This window comes from Lolium rigidum, chromosome 4 (genome assembly GCF_022539505.1).
Source record: "Lolium rigidum isolate FL_2022 chromosome 4, APGP_CSIRO_Lrig_0.1, whole genome shotgun sequence".
Taxonomy (NCBI): domain Eukaryota; kingdom Viridiplantae; phylum Streptophyta; class Magnoliopsida; order Poales; family Poaceae; genus Lolium; species Lolium rigidum.
In genome coordinates, this window is record NC_061511.1 from 56573981 (window position 1) to 56592494 (window position 18514).

At 45.1% G+C, this 18514-nt stretch overlaps 1 protein-coding gene across 1 annotated transcript; it reads left to right on the plus strand.

Moving 5' to 3' along the window:
• The first annotated feature begins 7372 nt into the window (after positions 1-7372).
• On the plus strand, positions 7373-14352 carry LOC124708405 (probable beta-1,4-xylosyltransferase GT43A). The gene is made up of 3 exons (XM_047240080.1): positions 7373-9243; positions 12098-12383; positions 13839-14352. The coding sequence occupies exons 1-3, from the start codon at positions 8558-8560 to the stop codon at positions 13992-13994; spliced, it is 1128 nt and encodes a 375-aa protein (XP_047096036.1). The 5' UTR covers positions 7373-8557; the 3' UTR covers positions 13995-14352.
• Positions 14353-18514: the final 4162 nt, after the last annotated feature.

The following is an 18514-nucleotide window of genomic DNA, read 5'->3' on the forward strand; positions in this document are numbered from 1 at the left end:
TTGTATGGCCGAAGATTTGGCCAACATGAGCATCCAAAAATTCGGAGGGAGTTATAATCTGGTTTGTCATGATACAAGCGATTCAAAGGAGTATCAAAGTTCTGAATTCTACTTGGCGTGCGATTTATAAGATAGGTGGCGGCTATGAATGCCTCATCCCAATATTTTAAGGGCATGGAGGCATGAGCAAGTAGAGAGAGACCTACTTCTACTATGTGACGATGTTTTCGTTCTGCCGAGCCATTTTGCTGATGTGCATAAGGGCATGACACATGATGAGAGATGCCGACTTGGTTAAAGAAGGAATTGAGTTTTTCGTACTCTCCTCCCCAATCGGTTTGCATGGCTAGAATTTTCCTATTGAATTGTCTTTCGACAAGACTTTGAAATTCATGGAATTTTTGGAACACTTCAGATTTGTGTTTAATCAAATAGATCCAAACAAATTTACTGAAATCATCGATAAAACTGACATAGTATTTCTTTCGTCCAACAGACTCAAGGGCAGGACCCCAAACATCCGAAAACACTAGCTCTAAGGGAGCACTAGATTCACTAAATGACTTATGATAGGGTAGTTGGTGACTTTTGCCTTTCGACAAGCATCACACACAGACTCTTCACTTGACTCACTTGAACAAGGAAGATTATTGCTACTGATAATTTTCTTGACTATGATCGATGACGGATGACCTAAACGAGAGTGCCATCTCTCCGGGGACGGTTTGATGGCGCTGAAGACATGCTTTCTTGAGCTGGATGGAGTGGACGAAAGAGGGTAGAGACCTCGTCTACCCGGACCTTGGAGGAGCGTTTTCCTGGTTTCCCGATCCTTTATGAAAAAAAGTAAGGGTGAATTTCGACAAAAGCATTATTATCGAGCAGCAAGGCGACTAGCAGACAGTAAACTCTTGCTAGCTTGAGGGACATGAAGGATGTTTTTGAGGTATAGATCACGACCAGAGGTACTAACAACAGAATGGCCAATGTGGCTAATGTCCATACCTGACCCGCTTGCAGTATAGACTTGATCATTGCCGTTGTACTTGTCGCGGATGGTCAGCTTGTGGAGATCTCCAGTGATATGATCTGTTGCGCCAGAGTCAATGTGCCAATTGGACTGCCAATTGGTGTCCACCCCGTATGGAGAAGTGGTTGCAGCTCCGGCGCTCTTCTCCTCAACGCCGACGAAGTCTGGGTTGTAGCGCTCCCAGCACTTGTGCGCCATGTGGCCAGTTTTGCCACACAGCTGACACTGGGGGCGTGGCCTGTTGCCACTGCCACCGTTGTTGTTGTTGCGGGTGTTCCCGTTGTAGTTATTGTTGTAGTTGGAGCCGTTGCCGTAGTTGCCGCGGCCTCCATTGCCACGACCTTGTGGAGGGGGTGGAGGTGCACCTCGACCACCGCCACCACGTCCAAAACCGCCTCCACGTCCACCGCGAAAAGCAGTGTTGACGGAAGACTGGTTGCCTCCTCCATGGAGAAGGTCGATGCGCGTCTCGTAGCTGAGAAGCTGCGAGTACAGCTCCGCGACGGTGACGGAGTTCGACGCGAGGAGCACATGGCGGAGACGATGGAGTTGTAGTCCGAGTCGAGCCCGGCGAGGACGTAGGAGACGATGTCTTCCTCGTCCAGCCTTCTTGCCTGCGGCGGCCATCTCATCCGCCGGAGTTCAGATCTTGCCGAAGAATTCGGCAATGGTCATGTTTCCTTCTCGCAGATTGGCGAGGGCGATGCGCGTGTTGACGGTGCGGGCGCGCGTCCGCGATGTGAACATGCCTTGGATGGCCGCCCACAACGTTGCCGAGGTAGTGTTGTTGACGACCTCGTGTGGAGATCTCACGAGACAAGGTGGTCGAAGAAAACACAGAAGTTGCTGGTCTTTTGCCAGCCACATACCATAGGCAGGGTTTGCCTCTTTTCTCGTGCTTTGTCGCCATGGGTGACCTCGATCTCCTTAGCAGGCAGAGCCTGCTCGGTGTCGAGGAAGGGCTCCATCCGAGCACCCTCGATGGCAGACATGACCTGAGCCTTCCATAGGACATGGTTACTCTTGGTCAGCTTCTCGGTGATGTTGTGGCCGAAGTTGGTTCCGGCGGTGGGGTTGGTGGATGAGCTCGCCATGGATGTCGAGAGGACAAGCTCTGATACCATGTGGAAATTCTGTATAGAATGGTTTGAAGCGTGCCTTGGAACTCGGCCGCATTGCGTGTTATATAGGGGTCAAACGACCAGATAGATTTACATAGTTATTACAGATTAGATTGATCAACAAGTAAAGATCTAGAACGGTTTATCTACACCGTTAAGATCATAACAGATTACAACAACTTATCTCTACGAGATGTACTAGAAGCTTCATGTTTAACAATTACATGTTTCAGGAAAAGTTACATCCCACAAATTATTGCCGGGAGAGATCCGACCAAGGGAATGACAACAGAAATATGGGGAGAAAGGTACACTAGTGCACGGTGGAAAGTTTGCCCTGTAAAGTAGTAAAAGAGAGCACGGGGAAGAATCGACATCATACAAGAAATTGAGTGCTTAAGGCAAATCATCATAATCTGAAACTGCTGGACCTAAGCAATTACTTAAGTAGGGGAGACACGTACGAGATTACAGGAGAAGCAGTATCTTAATTAGTGTTACATCTTTGCGCAATTTTACCATTTTTCACGAGAGCTGCTAACTGTAATAGTAGAACTGGCTACTGTAGTAAGCTAAGGGTGACTTCTTTTGGGCTTATAGAGCAGCTTCTAGGTGGCAAACCGCTGAAGCCCAAAAGATCAGCCTAATTTCTGCCCAGCTTCGTCACCAGTTTCTAGGAGTTTCCCGAGCTTCTCCAGCCCGAATCGACGAGCGAGACCAACGCCCAGCCCCGCATCGCTCGAACCCCCACCTCCCGCATCGCTCGAACCCCCACCTCCCATGGCGATTATTTGACCCCGACCTAGGGTTCCGCCCTCGCCGCCGCTCCCTGACCGCAGACCCCGCCGTCATCACCGCAGCTCCGGCAGGGCAGCATCGCCGCCCCCCCCCGCCGCATCCCTCCTTTTCTCGCCCCGCAACGGCCGCTTCTCCATCTGCAGCAAGGACGGTGCCCGCCTGCATCCGCGCCGACGATCTCTCTGCTCCGCTCCCCCGGCCGACCGTCGACGCGTTCCTCCTCCAGCGGTGATCTTCCCCACCGACGCCGACCTATAGCTCATCCAGTTCGAGCTAGCCCCAACGACCTCGATCTCTCTGCTCCGCTCCATCGATGTCGTCCTCACAGCCACCGGTACTAGCTCCTTCCAACATTTGTTCTTGTTAATTTGACATTGTGCTAGTCATTTATCTTCTGCTAGTATGATTCTTGTATGATTCTGCTAGACATTGTGCTAGTAATTCATCTTCTGCTAGTATGATACTTGTATGACATTGTGCTAGTCATTGTTAATTTGACATTGTGCTAGTCAATTTGTTCCTTGTATGATTCTGCTAGTATGGTTCTTCTAGTCATTGATGTTCTGCTTGCCACCGGTATAAAATTAATTTGACATTGTGCTAGCAAGCTATATGACGACCATTTTGACAGGATGGAGAGAAGCTCATATATCTACGAGGATAGCGCGTCTTTTTCAAGTGGACATGCTTCTTCTTCATCTGATGGTGTCATGGGTGCCCTACGACAAATTATTACTGAAAGTTTGGTTGCTTGAGTGGTTATTATTGTAGTTTCGGATCCACTAAGACATTTATTTATTTTATTTCGCATGTACTAAATATACTATGACACCATGATTTTATTATCATCCGACTTTTCATAATTTTCTTGATTCAATTCTAGCTCATTATCTACTAAAAAGCAACATATATATGATATCATCACTTATTTAAAGCACATATCAAATCTTGGGGCTTTATAGACATTTTACAACTCAACACAACAAATAAGCTATAATTCCAGAAGCCCAAAAGAATAGGCGTAACTAGCTTCTGCTTCTAGCCACCACAGTTTCTGCCCACCGAAACACAGAAGCCGGGCGGCTTATGCATAAGCATAAGCCCAAAAGAAGTCACCCTAAGATGCTTCTCATAAATGTGCATTGCAAAAGATTGGGCAGGCTGATCAATGATCACGCATATGGGATCGAACACCGTACCATTTTTGTGTACAAACTGAGATTTACGCTTCTCGATGTTGGATCCGTAAGGTGTAGGCTGGTCCAACGACCGTAGGCTTTCCTTGATTACTACAGTACAGTATTGACAGGTACTGTACCAACATCCTTGCCTCCTTGCTTACAAAAAAAAAATCCTTGCAAAAAGTCAATAATTAGATTAACATGTTAGGCTTACGATTTATCTCTTTCTCTACTTGTGTGATGCAAAGAGATAAAAGTTGAGCTATGGGTGTGGATTTGTCGCACCCGAGACCTAGTGAGCTCGTATTTTTATATTAAAAAAATGTAAATTTCAAAAAAGAAGAAGGTGTGTATACACACTCCCGTTCTCTATGATCTTCAATGTTTTGGTAAAGAATGTTCAGTGAAAGACAATATTGTGGCAGTAGAAAATGAAAAAACTCTTTTATTTTGTCTCCACCATGACACCGAGAAGTATATGACCCGTCCGTTTTCTAACCCCCCACAAAGGTAAGACGTTCTCGATCACAGCATGAGCAAGCAAGCTACCAAAAGCTAATCATTATCTATTTTTCTATGAAGCCAATGCAACCCACCACTTGGTTAAAGTAGGTTGGAAGCAATAGTTTTTCGAGAGTAACATCTATCCAAAGCTAACCATTTTCTGTGTTTTTCTTCTAGCAAGCTAATATAACTACATAACCGACACATAGTAGTAGAACAAATGTTCCCTAACTACTCGAGATCGTCAATAGTTGACCTTTTGTATTACAATACATACCAGCATTTAGCTCTTAGTATTATCTGGAAGATAAGCTGGTAGGATACGATCACATGGGCTTCTCAAAAATTGACCACTCCCCTGAAAGAAAGAAATTTTGCTAGGGAGAGATGATCTGTCTTAATCCCAGCAAATTCTCCATATATTCCGGAGTGATTTGTTGCTGATTGCGTGCGTGTCTAATGCCTGTTTTAGTCTATTTTTACACGTATGGCCCTGCCCTATCTTGTATCTTCATTCTTAGCATTACTCATCACATCTGTGGTATTTCGTATTCATCTTGAACACTGCGTTTGCTCTTGAATGTAGGAATTCAGTTCTGCACGTGGCTTTGATGCTAAAATTGTACTACGTACTGTGGTTTTTTGCGACACCTGGGGCCTGCGAGTTGCAGCGGGTAGGGTGTGCAAAACTGATACAGTAGGAAGTAGTTGAAACCTGCTAGTGATAGCTAGTTTATTTTCTTCCACAAACCTAAATCTCATTTCCAGTTTAGTACAAAAATATTGCCGCCAAAGGGAGGAACTTTGCAATGCAAGAATAATCTGTAAGAACTTGATGCACGGTGATCATACATTTTCAAGGGAATTTTACCTTTTACCCTTTACATTTTATAGGTACTGATGTCCCTGCCCCAACTTTCATCTTTATTTTTAGCATTACTCTATCACCACATATATTAGTACTTGGTACTCATCTTGAACGCTATGTTTTCTCTTGAATGTTGGAATTCAGTTCCTCCATGTGGCTTTCATACTGAAACGCTACTACACGTACTGTGATGGCGAGTGACATCCGGGCCCACGTGTTGCAGGGGCCTGCATCATGACGTGGCAAGTGGGCACGGAATCTGAGTGCCAAAGGACACGTAAATTCTTGCTGTCTGGATGAACTTGATGCACACTGGCCGGGGGCCTTCCTTTCTGGATATATTTTTTGGTCATTTTTCAAAAAAAAAAGGAGATAAAGTTGAGAGACACTAGGAAGGTCGATCAATTCGACGCGAAAAGCAGGAGCTTATTTGCATACAAGAAAACTTGTATGCACCACGGTGAGCCGATAACATACGCGCATGTCAAATGAATACCATTAAAGTTGAAGGTGGGACACACAAAATGCTCGGTGAATCAAGTTTTTTTTCGCGAAATGCTAATAATAATTACATACAAAGAGAGCTAAGGAGAATAAATGAGCAAAGAAATCAAAATCCCATCCATGTTTGGTGAAGCCACCTGAACCGGCCACTACATTCAGATGAGTTTCATAGGATTTAAGTTTTGAAGACTACTCCATAACCATACCGTGGAGTACCAGTCAGATCTGGCCATCCGCGATGGAGGGAAAATGTGTCACTTTTCTATTTTTCTAGGTGGATTTGGAACCTTAGAAAATTTTCTAATTCTATAGGATTCAACACGATATATTACACACTGGTTCTGCAATATTTCTAATTTCAGTTTTGAGGTTTGCTAATCAAAGATACCCCAAACACCAGAGTAAAAAAACTACTACCCACGGAACTTTGGCATGAACAACGTTTTCACCGACCTCAAATCCATCCATTAGGTCAACATGATGTACCTTATTTAATAATAATATCATACATGCACCTTTTTCGCTTACTAAAATGAATCATGTGTGCCCATTATCTCTATTGACTTTGTAATATAGCAGGTGTGCACCTTAGCGTGTCTACCGGCGGAGCCTGATTAGAAAAATCGGAACACATATTTTTATGTGTCATTAAGAACTCAGTTTACATGCGTGTAAAATTCATTAATTAATTAGCTCATTTATGCACTAAAAATGAACGTTGGGCCTATTATAATTTATAACAAACAAATAGCACATCTAATCTAGATCCACATATTTGTGTGTTTTGTGTATCCCATTTATAAATATACAATTCGTGTTATTTTCTAGCTATGTTGTAAACTCTATATCTACTCATGCAAAAACAAAAATCAGTTTATTCTAAAAATAACTGAAACTAACCGAATGTGATTCTCATTTTTTGAAAATAAAAAGGTTCCATGGATTGCAGTATTCCAAAAAAAACATGCAAGTTCCTTTATGAAAATAGAAACCATGTAAACTCTTTATTCACTGGGTCATGGGAAAATGCCAAAGCTAACCAAGACCGACAGTACCAGTCCGGACGCTGATGCCCCCCACCAGTTTTTCTTTTCAGATGCCTGGACCCCTGGCTCCAATTTGGCACATACTTTTCACACCAAACTTTTCGGCAGTTTCTTAATCACTTTATTGTACATCCCTAACACACCTCCAACACACATACACAACAAACAATGGTATAGTACTTGTACCAACCAATGCAGTACTAGCATGGAAGAATTCTGCACCTTTGTATTCATTCATTCAGAGAAATAAAAAGACTGTTAAATAGACATGAATTCCCTGAACGAAAAAACAAGGAAGTGGCCTTCTCTCTAGAAAGAAATCTTCACCATTGATGCCATGTCACCTCCATTCTTTGCTTTATCGTTCTCAGTTAGGTTCCAGGTTCCAATCCGCTACCAACTGAGAGATGTCCTCTCCAGCTCAAAACCATCTTCCTTTGGCTTAAAGTTAAGTTCAAGAAACAGGATCAGCTGAAGATCAGGTTTAGAGGTGTATTAAAAGGGAGGTAGGGAGGGCGAGCAAAAGCTGCAGCTCACCTAATATTCTTCAGGGCTACACCACCGGGTCGATCTGGGGGCCTCCTGCCACATCCGAAAAATGCCAATCCAAATTGGTATCCAATAATAAGCTTGCAAATCAGCTCAGTTAAAAAAAGAAAGGAATGTGCTGCAACTATTGGAACTGTATGCAATAGTGGCGCAATTGAATTGGATGCCCTGAGAGGTTGGTGTTAGCTATTTGGAGGCTAATGAGGTTGTTCGGCAGGTTCTTTGGTTGCTTGCTCTGTTTTCCTGGGGGGGTTTCGTCTCAAAATCATCCATATGGAACCTGTAGGTAAATGTATCCAGCAAGCTTAATTTGCGTTCCAGATTGAGGTTGTTTCCTGGTAAATCCTTGCCAGAATTGGGTGCCAGGTGTTCTCATCTCGCCTCCCTCAGATTCTGTGTCGGTAGGCAAAACATGCCTGAACCCTGAAGGCATATACGGTACGCAGAGACAGAGGAGCAAGTAAAAATGTTGGTGCTGTTGAGGCTTGAGGGAGCGACAGGCAAGTGTCACCACCCTCCTCCCGCGCGCCCTCTTTCTTAAACGAAACCAACGCCACCCTCACCAACCACCTCCAACGCCATTTTCACCTCCACCTCAACTGGGGGAGCAACAGTTTCACCTCCATCCCTCCCTCCTACCTTCCATCCTGATCTTCATCTTCTTTCTTCTTCCCCAGCCGGCACATTCCACCACCCCCACTAAATCTTGGTGCTGATCCAGTACTCACATTAATTCCCCATCTTCAATTACTTCTTGCTCCACCTACATTGATTCAGCTCCGTCCCACATTCGGCGTCGAGCTCAATTCCTTCGCCTTCGAGCTCCGACTGCTCCTGTTCGTCCTGATCCGGGGACGCCCAGTTCGTGGCTCCTTGATCTGGGGAGGGGTCTCCATTTGATTCGTGGTTCTTGATCTGAAAGCTTCGTGCTTTGGGGATTTGGTGTGTCGGGCTTCATGGGGACGGGGGCGGCGACGCCGGAGCGGCTCCCGAAGCAGCGGCGGGGCGGCTACCTGTGGAAGAAGGCGCTGCTCCACTTCTCCCTCTGCTTCGTCATGGGCTTCTTCACCGGCTTCGCGCCCTCCTCCTCCTCCTCCTGGCGGTCCGGCGGGGGCGACCCGGTGCCGCCGCACCGCGTCGGCGACCAGCTCGCCGCCTCCCGCGTCGCCCTCAACGGCAACCAGCGCATCAACCTGGCGCCGCCCTCGCCGGACGGCGCCGGCGGGGGCGGCGCCACGGTGGACGTGGACGACGACGGCAACGACGAGACCGGGCCGCGCCGGATGCTGATTGTGGTCACCACCACGCGGTCGGGGGCGGGGGAGCGCAGGCGGCGGCGGCCGGAGCTGCTGCGGCTCGCGCACACGCTCAGGCTCGTGCGCCCGCCGGTCGTCTGGGTCGTGGTGGAGCCGGCCGCGGACGCGCCGGCGACCGCCGAGGTGCTAAGGGGCACCGGGGTCATGTACAGACACCTCGCCTTCCGCCCCGAGGAGAACTTCACCACCGCCGCCGCCGAGGCCCACGCGCAGCGCAACGCCGCGCTCGCCCACGTCGAGAAGCACCGCCTCTCCGGCGTCGTCCACTTCGCCGACGCCGCCGGCGTCTACGACGCACGCTTCTTCGACGAGATCCGACAGATCGAGTGAGTCCATTTCTCACCCAAATCTTGCTTACTCTACTACTTAGATCGGAAATCAATAGAATGCGCCAACCCGCAAAAATCCGTGGCTGTTTCTCCTTGCTGAATTTCAAGCACAAATTTGGAAACTTCACTTGTTTTCCCCACTATCCAATTCTAAGCTCTAGTCGATCTCCATTTTTCTCGTTGATTTTTTCTCGTTTGCATTCTGTTCTTCCAGGGTGTTGAATCTAGATGATTAATTTTACTTTCAAGTTTCAGCCGTCGCTAGAGTAATGAATTTCAGATTCCTGTAGCTGTAGGCAGTAGGTAGCCACCGACTAGGGTTCCTCATCACTAACCTCCACTTCTTTAATTTACTAATATATAAGTGTTTTAGTAGCCGTGTAGTTTGGTGCGAGTATAATTGAAGCCACAAAAGCTGTCATTAGCTGGGGGAGAATAAGGGTTAGAATAGAATTATTGACCCCTCACATCACACCATGAACTTGGCAAGTGCTGGGAGACTATGTATGCTCTTCTGATGATGCAAGTGGTCAATTATTTGGATCTAGCTTTACCTCTTCTTTATTCCAGCAAACTATGCTTCTGTTGCAGATTTCAATCTGCAATCTTTTGCTTTTGCTCACCCCCCAACGACCAAATTGTGCGGCAACCACTCCAATTACTAGTTTAATTAAGACTTTTTAACGTGACTCGTCAGTCATGGGCAAAGCAAAGCTATAAAAAACAGAGGTTTTAATTAATAGCACCAATAATTAGCTGTTTGCTCACTGACATGCGGGGCATCCCTAGTAGTACTAACCTAAAGCACGCCTTGAATGTTGCGATGTTGATGCTCCTAAAATTGGTCGGCAGATTCAGGCAGAAATGGGCTAAAAATACTGGAAGTAGAAGATAGTAACCGTTAGGCCTTGGCCATAGAATTCTATTAAAAGAATGCACTTCTGCTGCTTTCTCTGACCACATGTGTGGCTGTTTGAAATGCACAGCCAAATTTGCCCACTGTTTTTGTTGAAAATGTTCAACAACGGTGCGACTGCCAGCTGTTCATGGAGACTGCACATGAGGAATTAACCGACACTTGATGCGCAACCAAATTTGTGCTTGAATTCTGGCAAAGAAGCATGTGCAATTTTTAACCGATACATGACGCCGATCATTTGTTTCTTGACCAGAGTACCTAATAATATGACACATGAGGAAATAACCGACACATGATGCATTTCTATCTTAGCTGTACTCCAATATTGTGATTCTGGTATCTATCAACACCACAGAATGTGACTAGTTTGTTTGCTCCCAGCCTCTTAAATCCTAGGTCAAACATACCGTCTTTGCTCTATCCAAAAAAGGCCTAACATTTGACCTCCTCTTTGGCTTTTGCTTATCCAGTCATAGCATGTTTACCCTGCTGTTAGAACTGTAAGATGACAATAGATGCAAATAAAATACTTTCAAGCTTTGGCCTTTCAACAAGATTTATGTACTCCCTCTGTCCCATGAAACATGTTGGAAGTTTGTCTAAATTTGGAAGTATTTAGACACTATTTAGTGCTTAGGTACATTCATGTTTCATGGGATGGAGGGAGTACAACTCTAGAACATTTGACCGGCCTTTCCCTTTTACTTTTAAAACAATAGTATTCTGACTTTTATGAATACTTACTTTCATGGTAAGAAGACATAAATCCTTGTTAGTACTATATATGGTACTACTACCAGTACTACAGTCATGTCAATACAATTGAAACTGTAATATTCTGACTTTTATGAGTATGTCATGTGAGCATGGTGTTGATATTCCCATGAAGAACAATCTTTTTTGCTGAGGGGAGCATGATGAGATCAAAGCACTCCACTTTTTCCCCAATCATACTTTTCCTGCATCTCGCCAGCCCACATTGTTTTTATTCTTGTATAGTTCCTTGTGATGCGTGCACATGTGGCCCCTGATGCTTTTCTGGGCGCTGGAGCACAGAACACAACAGAGCTAGCTATTTTTAGCATCAGTCCCCATGTATTCGTCCTGCATCTGACCTGGCGTGCGTGTCCCAGGATTTACCAGTTTAGTTACCACAAATGAAGTATAATATAGTTTTCCATGGGTTTAGACCATGGTTAAGTCTCCCCCGTGTTTAACTTTGGATTAGAGTTAAGGGTTATTTTAATCCTAGATGTCTAAAATATTAAAACTTGTGTACTGAGTGCCCAGACAAGGGTACATGACCTGAGTTGAGCACATTATTTACAGTAGTGGTTGACCATATATTGCACTGTGAAAATGTGTGCACAATGAAGTCTTCCGTCATTGTCAACGATTGTCTCATCCCCTAGTTTGTTCAAGGCATTTCAAACTTCGAAGTTATTAATATATCCATTAGTTACGCTATTCGTCACTCGGTTGCATGTGTGCGCAAGTGGAGGATGTAGTATATTCCCACATCTAGTGAGGCGGTTGCATGTAATAACTCACTCACCTTGTAATGTGCTCCTTGCCTAGTGTCTAGTGAGAGAAAGTTGTAGAATACTTGCCTTTGTCATGATTCTTTCAACAAGGCAGCATGTGGAAGGTGTGCCAATGGAGTAATGGTATCCTGTCTTTTCTCGTTCAAATATCTTCGTTTGAGAAGACCCTCTAATTTTCAAACTCAACTGACCCATGACTGTTTGGTGTCGGTGGATCCTGATTCCAAGCAAGGTTTAGTGTACAATTCTCTATAGATCTCAAGTCTTAACTACTGTCCAATCAAGATGAGGTTGATATGGCTCCTGAATTACATGTTTGCTAGCGACTGTTGGACGATATTTACTTGATACATTTTTTTATTTTCTTTCTAATGTTTGAAATGGACAGGGCGTTTGGCACATGGCCGGTGGCAACGATGTCCGCCGGAGAGAAGAAAGTAGTGGTGGAAGGCCCACTGTGCAGTGCCTCGAAAGTAGTCGGTTGGTTCTCGAGAAACTTCAATGATGGTACCACCCGATCAGTGACATATAACGCGGAGGTTGACTTGAATCCTGCCGGTGCTGCTGGCACGCGAGCCCACACGATCGACGTATCAGGGTTTGCGTTTAACAGCTCTATTTTGTGGGACCCTGAGCGGTGGGGACGACCAACGTCATTACCGGACACTTCACAGGTTAGTTCACTCTCAATAATGCTGTCAACCTATGCTTGTCACACTTTACGAATGTCTATTTAATCTCTGAGTGGGTTGCATGTTTGGTGTCGGTGGATCCTAAATTAACTTTATTTTTGTTATGACTGAAAGTATTAAGCCAGGATTTGATCTCTGAGTGGCAGACCACAGTTGTTGATCAGGCCACACACTGCATTTAGTAATATGACCACATATTCTGCAACTACTTGTCTAGACATTCTAAAAAAAATAAGTGTGGAATTTGAAGAGGATTTGATTAATTGAGGCACTGAGTCTGACACTAAAATAGTTTGGAATTGTCCGTTTCCTGATCTCACGATAGCTGAATTAACAAATCTCCTAAATTAGTGGACCAGCTAGGATCCTCAGAATTGTTGAGAGCATGTTCATCTTAAAGAAGATTCAAATAATTTCAGCATGAATTTGAGTTGTTTTATCCCTTTTTATCTCAAACTTTACAAGTCAATCTGATTAACAGATCTCATCCTATCAATTGGTGAAAGGCCACTAGCAATTTCAGAACAATGTACTCTTTGACAGGCTGGTGCAAATCGATTTGTACTTTTATGGATTTTCGGTTTTTATTTTGGAATTGAGTCATGATTTTGTTTAGGCAGGCAACAAAACTGTGTACTGACCAGGTCAAGGGCTTAACCTAATGTATGCTATCCAGTCTTGAGCATATTTCAGTAATTTCTAACGACAGTAAAATTATCAAAGAAATCATCTTGACCCGCTGATAACTATCCAGTTAAAAATGACTAATAAATGCATCTTTGTAGTACTGCAGTAACTTTCGAGGTAACAAAAGATAAATTTAGCTGAATGGTTAAGTAACGATAGGTGCTGTGGTTTCATCTCCTGATCTGCTCATCCCTGAGATATTATCTCCTATTTGAATTCACTGGCCAACTTACACAAATATCAACTTTGCTTTCTGATTTGACATGGCCAAGAACAGTTAGCAATTATTTGTCCCACCATCGCTATCATACACTCCTATCTTAAATTTTATTTTGGTTTAGTTCATCCAACCGGCTCACCGCTCACCTACTTATCCCATCATTCCTAGAGCTCCATCCCACTACTGCTACTGAAAGATGGATGCACTACTATAACCAAAATACTGATTGCTTGCTGAAACAAGATGACAGAGCACTTTGGTCCCTCACCAAATCCTTACTTCATCTGTGTCCTCCTAATTTCCAACAACCACAAATGTATTTCCAGAAGAAACCTAGTGCTGATGCTGATGGCACTCTCCACTTGGCATATGCAAGAAGCTAATAATTTCTCCAGCCCTCCTACCGATGGTCCAGTACTAATCTCTCTGTTTGGCCACCTGAACTGCTATTCCCAGCTAATAATGTCCTTAGCACACCTACCCAACCCAATGGTCCAGTGCTAATCTGGTCTATTTTGATACGATTGCAGGATTCCATCAAGTTTGTGCAAGAGGTGGTGCTGGAGGACAGGACCAAGCTGAAGGGGATCCCCTCCGACTGCTCCCAGATCATGGTGTGGCAGTACACCATGCCGAGCCCCACTTCTCACAAAACCTCTGCCCCGAAAACTCACCATAGAAGGTAGGGATGGGGAGAAGAAGAGGAAGTCCTCAGCAGAAATGAGGAGAGAACAATGTTGCGACTTGGGAGTCAATGTAAATGTGGCGAAAATGAAAGGAAAAGGAAGAAGGTTGCTTACACTGAGTTCTTTTTTTTCTCTTTCTCTCAGTTTTGTTCTGGTTTTGGGGGGTCATGAATTATCCTCTGGAGATCTCCCCCCAGGCAATAGTATTATTTATTCAGATTTTACCTGCGATTCTTTGACTCGATGTGGGGCTCCTCTAAAAAAATCTCTTTGTGGAGTGCAATAAGACGCTGTTGTAGCAAGTGTGGAGAAAATCTGGCAGATGACATGGTGAATTAACAGCATGGATTTCCAGCAATTTGAGCCCCCAGAAGAATAGTTAATACAAAATAAAATTGGAGCCTTGGAGCTATTTTTTCCAGTATTCATGTGAAACAATGCCCTGTTTTTTCAGTATTGGTGTGAAATTCGGACTGTTAGCAGTTCTATTGCTCAGAATTTCTGTAAAGTTGATTCCTTGATTGAGGGAACACAGAGCACGTGGCAGCGGCAATTGCAGTGACAGCACTGCAGAGAGGGAGGATCTGCCCGGCTAGTGCAGTGAGATCTGCAGCGATGAACTGAAATGAATGCGTCCCCCAGATCTACTGCTACTCTCCTTCATTATTGGAGCCTTGGAGTTAGGGAGGTCGAGCTGGTAGGCGTCCTACTCGCAGAGCACACACGGCTGGCTGCTCGTGCAGTTCACTCGAATGCAGCAGCAGCCGACAATCTTTCATGTAGTCCCTGCGTACGACCAAGACTGGCGAGCTGTGCTGTGGTGGTGCATCGACATTCGCGCGATGATGACCATATAACAACAGAAGCTAGCTAGACGAGTTATAGTGTGTGAAAGTTTGGGTTAAAGTGTCTTACCCCTTTCGGAACACACCGTGCGTGTTAGTAGTATACGGAGTTTAACCTAACAACTCCAAAAGGATATACATGCGTTTGTTACAAGGAAGACTCTAGAACACAATCTAGATAACCACTCTAGCCTTATCAATATGGCCGGTGGAGATTACAACACGCAGGCACACGCTATGTCACGTTTCGCTAACATAGTGGAGAGTAACATTAGGTAAAATCTAAATAAATAATACCGAACATGTAGGATTTCAGTCAGAAATATGACCACTTGTATCTGAAAGACATGGAGCCCCCATGTGTGGTTTTGGTAATTGATGATAATCCCTATGGACTAACGGTTGCATTGAGAATCTATCTTAGGTCGAGTCCATAGCCATGTGTTGGTCTCAAGGTTGCAAGATGGAGAAGATGGAGTACAATGACGAAGACGGTGTCGAAGAGAGACGAAGACCGTGTTGAAGATGAAGAGAGATGAAGACGGCGTAGAAGATGGATGAAGACGGTGGCGTGCGTACAAGATCGAAGAAGACGGTGGCGTGTATGTTGGAGGAAGACGGTGGCACGTACAAGGTTGATGAGGATGAAGACGGAGCTTGCCGACTCGAGAGGAACGCGCAAGGTTAAGGTTTGTGCTCGATAGGATAGTAGGTCGCATCATCGGAGAGAGCTCAAACCTTGCATGCATTGCATCGTGTTTCTTGGTTGTTCTTGGTTCTTATCCATGAGATGGGTTAGAGCTTGTGTTCATTCTCATGACAAGCTCTAGCTCATCGGAAACGGATTCCGGATGCATCGCATGTTGCATGTGCGAGGGTGATGATTTTCCCGATATACCATATTGAGAGGTTACACCTCTATGACCATGAGAAAATCTCCATCCACTCTTTTCCATGTTTTCACCTTGTGTAGAGGTAGCTCTTGTCGCCCTCTTTCCGGCAAAATTGGTTTCACCTCAATCGGAGTTTCCTAGCTCGAGATATTGCTGTTTCCGTATCGCAGTTTAGAGAAAGAAAAAAAGGAAAGGGCGGTAGTACCGGTCAGGTACCGGTCAGGTACCGGTTTGGTCTCTGTGAGACGCTGGATCCGGTCCGGTATTGGGACGGTACCGACCCGGTAGTACCGCTCGAGCTGTAGTACCGCTTCCACAAGCGGTAGTACAGCTTTGGGCCGGTTTTTCGCCTGTTTTCCGCACAGTTCGCGTGCGAACGGTAGTACCGCTTTGACAAGCGGTAGTACCGCTCGGGCGCGAATCTGACCGTTTTTCTGCCTCCAACAGCTATATTTTGGGCCCCCTATTTATACCTCTCTTCCACCTCCGACCCAACCACTTCTTCCCCTCCATTCTCTCTCCTCCATTGTTGACCTTGAAGAGTTTGATCCTCCTCTTGATCCCCCCACTATTTCTTGCATATTTTTGGGGAAAGGAGAGAGGAGATCTAGATCTAGAGCTTCACCAATTGAATCCCTCTCCAAGTGAGGGGATCTTGCTAGATCTAGATCTTGGAGTTATTTGGTGTTTCTCCTCATTTTTTTTCTTCCTCCCTTATTCCCCCAATAGCTTTTGTAGCTTTGTTGGAATTTGGGAGAGAAGAACTTGGGCATCTTAGTGGTGTTCTTAGCCATTGCATTAGGTGCATCGGTTTGGGTTCTCTCCGGGGTTACGGTCTCGTAGAGGGCGTGTTGACCTTAGTGGTGTTGTTGCCTTCGTGGCCTCGTTACCTTTGTGGTGTTGTAGCCTTTGTGGCCTTGTAGCCTTTGTGGCCTGATAACGCGTGAAGCACACGTCCGTTGGGAACCCCAAGAGGAAGGTGTGATGCGTACAGCAGCAAGTTTCCCCTCAGTAAGAAACCAAGGTTATCGAACCAGTAGGAGATGAAGGCCACGTGAAGGTTGTTGGTGGAGGAGTGTAGTGCGGCGCAACACCAGGGATTCCGGCGCCAACGTGGAACCCGCACAACACAATCAAAATACTTTGCCCCAACTTAACAGTGAGGTTGTCAATCTCACCGGCTTGCTCGTAAACAAAGGATTAAACGTATGGTGTGGAAAATGATGTTTGCTTGTGAAGAACAACAGAGAACAGAGATTGCGATTGATTGTATTTCAGATGTAAAAGAATGGACCGGGGTCCATAGTTCACTAGTGGTGTCTCTCCAATAAGATAAATAGCATGTTGGGTGAATAAATTACGGTTGGGCAATTGACAAATAGAGAGGGCATAACAATGCACATACATATCATGATGACTACTATGAGATTTACTTAGGGCATTACGACAAAGTACATAGACCGCTATCCGAGCATGCATCTATGCCTAAAAGTCCACCTTCGGGTTAGCATCCGCACCCCTTCCGGTATAAAGTTGCAAACAACGAGACAATTGCATTAAGTATGGTGCGTAATGTAATCAACACAAATATCCTTAGACAAAGCATTGATGTTTTATCCCTAGTGGCAACAAGCACATCCACAACCTTAGAACTTTCATCACTTGTCCCGGATTCAATGGAGGCATGAACCCACTATCGAGCATAAATACTCCCTCTTGGAGTCACAAGTATCAACTTGGCCGAGCCTCTACTAGCAACGGAGAGCATGCAAGATCATAAACAACACATATATGATAGATCAATTAATCAACTTGACATAGTATTCCATATTCATCGGATCCCAACAAACACAACATGTAGCATTACAAATAGATGATCTTGATCATGATAGGCAGCTCACAAGATCTAAACATGATAGCACAAGAGGAGAAGACAACCATCTAGCTAATGCTATGGACCCATAGTCCAAGGATGAACTACTCACGCATCAATCCGGAGGCGGGCATGATGATGTAGAGCCCTCCGGTGATGATTCCCCTCTCCGGCAGGGTGCCGGAGGCGATCTCCGAATCCCCGAGATGGGATTGGCGGCGACGGCGTCACGGTAACTTTTCTCGTATCGTGGCTCTCGGTACTAGGGTTTTCGCGACGGAGAGTTTTATAGGCGAAAGGGCAGAGTCGGGAGGCGGCCGAGGGCCCACCCCATAGGCCGGCGCGGCCGGGGCCCTGGCCGCGCCGCCATGTGGGGTGGCCGCCTCGTGGCCCCTCTTCGTCTCCTCTTCGGACTTCTGGAAGGCTCCGTGCAAAATAAAACCGTGGGCTTTTATTTCGTCCAATTCCGAGAATATTTCCTATGTAAGATTTCTGAAACCAAAAACAGCAGAAAACAGGAACTGGCGCTTCGGCATCTTGTTAATAGGTTAGTGCCGGAAAATGCATCAAAATGATATAAAGTGTATGTAAAACATGTGAGTATTGTCATAAAACTAGCATGGAACATAAGAAATTATAGATACGTTTGAGACGTATCAAGCATCCCCAAACTTAGTTCCTACTCGCCCTCGAGTAGGTAAACGATAACAAGGATAATTTCGAAGTGACATGCTGCTATCATAATCTTGATCAATACTATTGTAAAGCATATGAGATGAATGAAGTGATTCAAAGCAATGGTAAAGATAATGACTAAACAACTGATCATATAGCAAAGACTTTTCATGAATAGTACTTTCAAGACAAGCATCAATAAGTCTTGCATAGGAGTTAACTCATAAAGCAATA